The sequence below is a fragment of the Culex pipiens genome, chromosome 3 (assembly GCF_016801865.2).
Source record: "Culex pipiens pallens isolate TS chromosome 3, TS_CPP_V2, whole genome shotgun sequence".
Taxonomy (NCBI): Eukaryota; Metazoa; Arthropoda; class Insecta; order Diptera; family Culicidae; genus Culex; species Culex pipiens.
In genome coordinates this window covers 62,071,187-62,081,047 of record NC_068939.1, presented here as the reverse complement: position 1 = coordinate 62,081,047, position 9,861 = coordinate 62,071,187, and the positions used below count along the sequence as shown (strand labels likewise).

The window sequence follows — 9,861 nt, the reverse complement described above, 5'->3', positions numbered from 1 at the left end:
GTTCGGCCATTAGGGTGACCTACGTCGTTCTAGGGTGATCCCTACAATGGTATTTTTTGTCAATTTTCGCAAAAAAAATTGCCCCACAAAAGGTGTCCAGAGCATACACTCAAGTTTTGTCTCAGAAACATTCTTTAAAGTAATAAAATTACAATTATTGATGTTCCTGTAACAATTTGAACTTTTCTAAATAACGTAACATGATGATTTTGTAATAATAATGCAATCGATGCTTCTCCACGTGTTCACCGTCTGACATAGGGCGTCGTAATTTTCACCTAGCCGTCATAGCATACTAAGGACATTGCGTACATTTGAAGGGTGAATCGATGATTCTGGAGACACCGGACGACGATTCAATGCGCACCTTGGGGACAGAATGGACAACCCTAATTCCTTCTGGAATTTGTTCATTGGACCATCCCCTACAAACCTGTCTTTATTCCGAGTGAATCCATGTTGTCCCCAGACCTGTAGGAACGATTGAACGAAAAGCATAAAAATCCCATAGTAATTTACATGTAAACTTTAAACCACTGGGGACAGGCCAATTCTCAACCAAATGGGCTGATATTTGGCATGAGAGTCCCTATGGGTAACCTCTACTAGGGGAACCTCGGTTTGCCTGATTCTGAGAACTTTTTTGTTTGGATGAAACACCCTAATAAGCATAGGTGCCCACCCGCAGTTGTTACTCCGTTATTGACCAGGACCTCCAGAAGTTACATCCACGAGCCGTGGAAGATGAGTGGGAGCTATCTTTTCTCGCTTCGCAACTTCTCAAAGGCCCCTGTTATGCTGATCAATACCGGCGCCGGCCACGACCAGTGGTAGGGTCACGGGGAAGTGGATGGGAATGTTAGTCCGATACTTCAGTGATAGAGACCGCCCAATCGACTGCTTCTACGACAAACTATCACATGAGTTTTGAGGGGGTTAGTAGATGGGTATGAGGTCAGGATTCACGAGTGACAGTGATGTGACCATGAGCATTTTGTTTATCGGTTGAAAATTTTAAATCTTAGGCAGCCGGCTGCGGAAAGATAAGTATATTGATTATTTAGAAAGTTTTTTTAATCGAATGCGTGCCGACCGAGCATTAATGCTATGGGCTGGACTTTTCAGTATATTTTTACTGTTTGTACAATGTAGGTAACGGGAGCAAATTTCTAAAATAGTAAATAAAAGACGCTTTACTCTTCATAAAATCGAATTTGAATGAAAAGAAAACAGGATACCACGTAACCGATTGTAATAAAATTAATACAATAACTTAAACGAACTAAACCGGCGGCGTGCCTTCCAATCAACGATGATAAAAGAAGGACTTATGAAAAATAAAATATCAAATAAAAGGCTCCGAAAAACACGTTGCAGAGTAACCGCGAGGTCTCGCTACTCACAATCGAATCATAAAAATAAAAAAAAAAAACGTGCGCTAATCGTCTATCCTAAACGCCAGCGTGAAAAAAAACGCCCGAAACAAACGAAGCCGACAAAAAAAACAACTTGCCAATCGCGCGCCTCTTTTCCAACCAGGCATCTTTTGTAAGAAGAAATTGTTCCGAAATAAAAGTTCAATGTTTTTCTTCAGAAAAATGAAGAAATACTTAAGAGGCAGTTTTTGTAAATATTGCTCGGGTTGTTCTAGAGGTCGTATCAAGGTGCTCCGATTTGGATGAAGAACCTTCAGCGTTTGTTTGTCTATGCATGAGATGAACTCATGCCAAATATGAGCCCTCTACGACAAAGGGAAGTGGGATAAAACGGGCTTTGAAGTTTGAGGTCGAAAAAACATAAAAACATAAATTGCTCGCATTTCCGTAAAACTTCATCAGTTCCAACTCTCTTAGGTGCGTTCGAAAGGTCTTTTGAAGCACTTCAAAATGTGCCATAGACATCCAGGATTGGTTTGACTTTTTCTCTTAGCTTTTGCAAATTACCGTCAAAAATGGATTTTTTTTAAACCTTAATATCTTTTTCCAACAGCCTCCAACACCCATACTCCCATAGGTCAAAAGATAGGTAATTTCATGGACTAGTTATAAGCCTAAGGTATTAACTTTTTGGCCAATCGCAGTTTTTCTCATAGTTTTTTTCAATTTTTCTAGAACAAACAATTTAAAACGTTAGTTTTTGCCCTGTAGGCTTCCATAGCGGCACTTTTTGGTCTCAATTTTGTCATATTCGGAATCCTCGGACAATTTCACGTAAGTTAGAAGTATTGGAGTCGTAAATTTGATTGGAAAAATTGCCATTTAGAATGGATTAAAATATTTTTTAACAATTTGTTGGATTAAGGGTACCGTTTTACCCCAATTCCCTTTGTCGTAGAGGGCTCATATTTGGCATGAGTTCATCTCATGCATAGACAAACAAACGCTGGAGGTTATTCATCCAAATCGGAGCACCTTGATACGACCTGTTACACATTGGTGAAAAACTCGCTCTTAAAAAGTTTTGAATCAGTCAATTTATCATTCAAAAGATCACATGAAAAGCTGTCATATGAAGATAAGATAGATCGAGTTATGTTTATTTATCAACTTTTTTGTTTTATTAGATCTTTAAAGTTGCAGTTTTAAAAGGATACCTCGATAAGATAATTTCATCGGAAAAAATAACTTCAAATGCATTAACCAATTAGATTTGCGCTTAAATATGGTTTTGTAAGCAAGCACCGAATCGAACCCGTAATATAACTGACTCCACAGCACCGCATTGAACTGTCATGCGTCTCCACAACATTTATGTAAGCTCGTGCACTCAATGAAGACGCATGACGAGTTTCAAAACCATACGCTCAGGGTATCTTCAATCGGAAAGGGTTTATTCAAACAAACGCTCACTTATGCGTTCTGCTCCTTAATTCAGTATAAAGTCGCATTGAAGGATTTCCACTGTTGACAATTCTCTGCTTGTAAAATGTGATATTCATAAAAAGAAAACAAATCAAATACGGGTTATTTTTTTTAAATAAACCTTTATTGCACTGCCTACCGCCCAAAAGTTGTGTCGTGTTCTTTCCAGCAAGTACAATGCAAAAGTTAAAACTAACAAACCAAGTAAACTCAAACCTACGTTTTTTTTCTTAAGCCTATTTACATTCAACCAGCACGCATCGCGCACAGTCGGTGGACGTTTCAAACAATGAGATGACTTTTGTGCTGCCAACATAGATTTAATAAAAATGCTTCTCTTCTCACACTAAATGCTTGTTTTGACTTATGACTTGGTAAAGTACGTCTGGTAGACCATGCCCAGCGAGGTGGCCGCGAACCAGATGAAGCAGCTCCACCACGTGGCAAAGCCAAACAACCCCCGGTACACGTCCTTGGTGAAGACCGCCTTGAGGCTTTGCAGCGACAGTTGGATCGTTTGCGCGGTCGACAGGATGTTGGCGTCGTCCGTGTCCGCATCTGGCGATGATGGTTCCATCGCTGCTGGCGGAGCTGCAGTGGGTGCAATTTCGGCGGAACATTCGTCCACGGGGAAGGCCTCGGTGAGGAAGCCGGTCCAGGTGTATTCGCCGAGGGTTTTGTACATCAACGCAAAGTAGAGGCACATCAGAATCGGTGCCACGTACTGCAGCGTTACGACGCATAGGTAGTAAAAGATCGAGCTGATCTTCTTCTGCAGATCCACGTTGGTGATTCGGCCGGCTTCCTTCTTTTGCTCCTCAATGCGGTGGTAGGCCAGGTTGAGATAAGCTTGCAGGTAAACGGGCATCAGCAGGAAGCGTAACAACACCGCGAATACGACCGCGCCCAGTCGGATGGTCTCGAACGCCTCCTCGGACAGAATTGGGGTGGCCATTCCCTTGAACACGCGCACCGTCAGGTAGTCCCGGGTGAGTGGCTTGATCCACAGCAGAATCAGCAGGAAGGGCATCGCGAAGCTCAGATTCAACAGGAACTTTAGGAAAGCCCGGTCCTGGCAGAACTTGAGAGAATCCCAGTGCATTCGGGCCATACGAAGCCCGGGGAAGGTGAAGAGCGCTCCCAGAATTCCACAGCTTACGGCGATGAAAAACTTGACGACAATCTTCGAGGCGGGTCCGCTGAAAAAAAATCAACACTTTAAATTTGTTTAAAATTTGAAGAAATCAAAAAACCTACGACGAGCTCAGCCCCTGGCCCTCCAAAAACTCGGACGCGCTCTCGTTGAAGCTCCGGTAGGCGCGGTCGAGGCCAACCTCCAGTGTGGTCTCCGGCACGATCAGTACGATCATCGCGATCAGCAGGTAGACGAGTCCGGTGACGATGCAGGTGGACCGCTCGCCGATCGATTCCTCGCTCTGGAAGTACTGCACGGTGAGGGAGGCGAGAAGTTTGCTGGATTGGGATTTGCGTGAGTTAAGGAAAGTTTTTTTTTTTTTTTGGACGGATACCTATTTTGGTAAGTATTTAAAATTTAAGATTAATTGAGATGAGCAGTACGTATCCGATAACAGGGTCATTAAAAATTTCATAAATGTTCAGAATATTTTTCTAGCGATTATTGTTCGTCAGAACACGCAGTATTTCACTAAAGCTACATTTTCGGAATATCTTCTTGAAGTCATGTTTTCATGTAGATTTTATGCATTCTTATTTGTAAAAGTAAACAAAACCTGTCAACTTTTTCAATTTCTGTTTAAACAAATCCCATTTCCACATTTTTTCTCTTAGGTTAATCAAAAAACATTGTCAAAAGTTCAGAATCAATTATCCGAAGGCTTTGAAAAAATGTCACTTCGGATAATCGTATAACGAAAACAAGATTTTAGCTTCAACCATTCAAATTTGACTAAAATGGTGTCACAGAACTAAAATTTTATCTAGGTTGTCGATAATATTATCGTCATCGTTGGGACGATAACGATGATCTATCGTTATCGTTATTTCGATAATTCTATCGGCGATAATCTTATCCCCAATAATGAACGATAACTGATTTTTAAAATCTTTCTAAAATCGACATAATTCAACCAAATCGTGTTAAATTTTCAATGCTTTCACCAAGAATATATATTTAGAAAATGTTGTAAATTTCAAAGTATAAATACTCAACAACATTCACAGAATACCGTATTTTTCGAAAGTACTCAAATTTTCAAAATTTGCAATGTGTGTATCAAACGAAGCGAAATTGTGTACGCCTTTTCACTTCATTAGAGATTGTTATGAAAAATACTAAAATTTTCACAAAGTACCGTATTTTTTCGAAAATACTCAAATTTTCAAAATTTGCATTATGGATTTCAAACGATGCGAAATAGTGCATGCTTCAAACATGCGTTGAAATTTTGTATGCTGCATATACAATTTACAGGGTGACCACTCAAATCCCATTTTCAAATTCCCGACTTTTTCCAGACTTTTCCAAAATGCTCAAATAAAAGGCATTTCTTATCCAAAGAATGATTTCAAACAAAAAACTTTCAATAAGAAAAGTCAATTGAGCACCGAAAAAAAATTCTAAATGAATTAAAAAAAAAATCCAACTACAAGCATTTTTTGTAAATTCAGAGACAAAACAACAAATAAAAAAAAACTTCAAAAATGGAAATTCATTAAAATGATTCAGAGTAGAAACACAAACAATTAGTCTTTGAAAAAATAATCGAAAGTTCAACAATACTTATAACTTTCATGTTATTTTTTAAACTGGCAAACGTATAGTTTTTGATACTTCGTTTCAACTAGGACAAAAAGTTAAAGATAACTTAACTTGAAGTTTCGTTCTTATTTTTATTTAAACTTCATCATAATTTTAAACCAAAAAATTATTAAAACATAATTGCTATTATTATTCTTTCAAAGGATTTAGGAAAATGTCAAGGAATTCATAAAATAATATTTTTGCGAAGTTCCTTTTTTAGTTTTGTAATTTTTGATGTTGAATTTTTCAATCAATGTTAATTTATCTAGTGTTTAGTATTTAACTGTTTTTTTTTTCAATGAAAATTCAGTTTGATATGATTTTATATTTTCCCACTTATTTTAAGCTAAATGTTTGAAGAAACAATTTTTCAAACAATTTAGCAATAACTCAACATTTCCTGGATTTTTTTTCAATTTCAATATTTTCTTTGTTTGAAAAAACGTAAAAAAGTTTTTCAATTTGGATTTTATTCGATATTTAAGTTTTCCGAAAACTGAAAATCAAGCTTTGTCAAGGTAATTTACCCATACTCACAAACAAAGTTCAAGGGCAACATTTGAAAAAAAAAAGATATTTTAAATTACCTAATAAATTTAGGTAAACAATTAAAAATATTTACCAAAAAAGATCATTTGATTCATAAAAAATATTATGAAAATCTGTGTCAAAGGCATACAATATTCATTAAGATTTTGAATGTCTTGAACAGCTTTGCTATACTTAAATATATTGACATAGTGAATTTATTAATATTTGAAGTAAGTTACTAAAGCAGAATTGAGTGAATTCAATTTGAAAATTGTACAAAATATTACAAAATAATTCAAGTGTTAAAAAATAATTTTCAAACAAGTATGCTTAGAATTCCCGACTTTTCCCGACTTTTTAACAAAAAATCATAAATTCCCGACTTTTTCCCGGGGGGCAAAAAATAAAAAAGTATAAAAAATTAAATTACGAGCCCTGGTTTCAACATTTTCATGAAAAAAGTGTTTTAAAATGCATTATACACCTGGCCAGTTGCATTGCCATCATTATTTTCCATAATATCTGAGTATTGACGAAAATTTATTTTTTTGCGATTTTTTTTTTTTTTTTTGCGGTGCTGTACATTGGAGTTTTATAAAATTCAAAGCATTTTTAAAAAGGCCAAAAAAAGCTAAATATGATTATCAATGCAGAAAAATGCATTTTAGATTGTTTTCAGTTGATTAGACTTCTATTTTCATGGAAATTTATAAGTTTTTTGGAAAAATATTTTTTTTGCCCCCGGATTTTTCAGACCAATTTTGCAACGGCCTAATTGTAGATAGGCCATCATATTTGAAATGGTGATATCTTGGAAATTGTTGGTTCGATTTTAAATGTCTATAAGTTAAAAATATGTAAAATTTTCAGTTCTTTTTCAGTAAAAACATCTTTAAAGCTTTAAAATCAAGATACACTTTAAAAAAGAGCTAAATGTAGTGTCACAATATCCGATTTGACTGCAATACAAAGAATTTTGATAAATGATTACCTTTACTCTTGACAAGGCAAATGCAGTTTTTATGCTGAAAAAAATGTGTTTTACAAAAGGATACAATGCAAAGAACACGACCAGCAGGCACCAAAGCATGCTCAAGTTAAACTCCTCCTTGAGGGGGAAGAAAAAGTGATAAGCCTGCAGCAGAGACGAAAACGAAACCAAAAAAAAAAAAGTTAGGTCGATTAGATAAACCGCTAATTAACTCTCGTCACTGCGCTAACTGACCTCCGAGCAAACGTACACGATCGCCGCGTACAAACTGAAATCGACCATCCACTGGTACTCGGTGTAATACCGCAGGTGGACCACATCGTACGGCGAGATACCGACCGTCTCCAGCTGAACGTCCAGACTGCGCGGAACGTGAAAGGTGGACGATTTCTCCTGCTGATGTCCGGCGTCACCATTCCGATGGTTTTTGTCCCGTTTGCCCTTGCCGCCCTTTTCCCGCGGCACACCGGACAACTTCCTTAGCTCATCGTCCGTCGGGTGCAGATACCGGGTCAGACCGGTCGAGCAGAGGATCCACCGGGCCAGCGAAAAGTGCGGACTCAGCTTCTGAATCACGCTGACCATGATCAGCGTGATGACCAGCTGGGCTCCCAAAAGGGCCTGCGAGAGAAGGAGGAGAAAAAGCCGGTCATCACTTTTGCTTGACTTGAAACGCGCGCGTGTGGTGAGGAAGCTCCCACTTAAGCACTAAAATTAGAACTAATTTCTAAAAATAGGTCAATCGCCGCTGCAACTTACCATGACAAGAAAACTCCAGTTGCAATTTACACCTTCAAAAACGACGAAATTCACTCCGTCAACATCACCAACGGATGCACGACCGAAAAGCACTCGCCCTCAGCAGCACAGTTATGTAATTTTCATTTAAAACTAGCTACTATTTCATTGAATAAATTGCAACACTAAATCACACCAGAGTTGGCCACTTGGGGAAAGAAGAGAAAAATCACCTCCGCGACGACCGAACGAAATCGAAAGAATCTCTATGCGGGTAAAGAAAAGAATGAAAACTGACAGGTGCGAAATGTCAGAAGTCAGAAGATGTGTTGAGGGTGGTGCTGAACCGATGTTTTAGTGTGCGCTTGGAACACGTTCACGGCTTGTACACAGAAAACGCAGAAAACTGAGAAAATTGGGTACTAAAGCCCTATGTCAATTTATATGTACAACGGTAAAAAACACGATTAAAAACCATTTCTAATCACTTTTTTTTATTTTAATGCAAAAAAAAAATTGACAACGCGCAGAAAAATAAGGCATATTTGAATCAACAAAACGTTTTGTTGATTTGAATATCAAGATATTTGTTGAATCAACGCTAAACGTCAAAGCAACTTATTCAAAACAATTAAAGATTGTTGTGGAATTGAGAAAATCAAGGTTTGTTTCAACGCAAAATCGGCGCTGATTATATTCAACAAAAAATTTGTTGAGTCAAACCTCGTACAGGCTGATTCTACAAAATATTTTTCTGCGTGAAGACAACATTTTTTCGATTGATAAACTATGGTTCCCTTGGAACGAGCTGTCAAGTACACTCAAACCCCGATGGTTTGACACCAACTGTTGTCAAACGAAAGGGGTCACTTTTTAGTTTGACACCCCTTTTATACGGAGTTCACACATACTACTAACGTTTGTTTTGATAGTACGCGTGAGCGCCGTGTAAAAAGTGACAGTTCGTCACTTTTTAGTTTGACTTTGACCAACCAACGGGGTACAAACTAAAAAAGTGTCAATCGAAAAAGTGACCAACCACCGGGGGTTGAGTGTAGGACTTTTTCTGTCAATAAGCTTTATCGTTATGAGCAATAATACACTCAACCCCCGGTGGTTGGTCACTTTTTCGTTTGACACTTTTTTAGTTTGTACCCCGTTGGTTGGTCAAAGTCAAACTAAAAAGTGACGAACTGTCACTTTTTACAAGGCGCTCACGCACACTATCAAAACAAACGTTTGATAGTGTGTGTGAATTCCGTGTAAAAGGGGTGTCAAACTAAAAAGTGACCCCGTTCGTTTGACAACAGTTGGTGTCAAACCATCGGGGTTTCAGTGTATCACAAATTTAAACTTCATTTTAGAACCCAATTTGACTTAAGCTTTTTCACACCCAAAATAAGAATTATTTTTGAAAAATGTAAATACTACACTCAGCCCCCCGGTGGTTGGTCACTTTTTCGTTTGACACTTTTTTAGTTTGTACCCCGTTGGTTGGTCAAAGTCAAACTAAAAAGTGACGAACTGTCACTTTTTACACGGCGCTCACGCACACTATCAAAACAAACGTTTGGTAGTGTGTGTGAACTCCGTGTAAAAGGGGTGTCAAACTAAAACGTGACCCCGTTCGTTTGACAACAGTTGGTGTCAAACCATCGGGGTATGAGTGTATAAGGCTTTCTAGGCCCAGTGCAAAAAATATAATTTAACCCAAAAATGACGAACTTCTCGTCACAGTGTCCTGATGCAAACAATGATCGAGCTCGAGCTGTCACAGCCCTGCGAAGTATGTTGGCTGCCATATCGGACGGTCAGTCCCAAAAAAACAGCTAGAAGTCGCCTGACAAGAAACTTTTGCTAGAAAGAGATAGGAAACCTGATGCAAACAAACTTCCAGCTGTAATGTAAACATACTTTGAATGTGTTGGTAAATTTCCGACTAGAAAGCCTTATAGAGC

General features: G+C 38.1%; 1 protein-coding gene across 1 annotated transcript; it reads right to left on the bottom strand.

Moving 5' to 3' along the window:
- Nucleotides 1-2,963: 2,963 nt before the first annotated feature.
- On the bottom strand, nt 2,964-8,177 carry LOC120426209 (transmembrane protein 161B-like). The gene is made up of 5 exons (XM_039590915.2): nt 7,925-8,177; nt 7,400-7,786; nt 7,230-7,309; nt 4,119-4,334; nt 2,964-4,060 (listed from the first exon to the last, which is right to left on the bottom strand). Exons 1-5 carry the CDS (start codon nt 7,925-7,927, stop codon nt 3,226-3,228), a joined length of 1,521 nt encoding a protein of 506 aa, XP_039446849.1. The 5' UTR covers nt 7,928-8,177; the 3' UTR covers nt 2,964-3,225.
- Between the last annotated feature and the right edge of the window lie 1,684 nt (nt 8,178-9,861).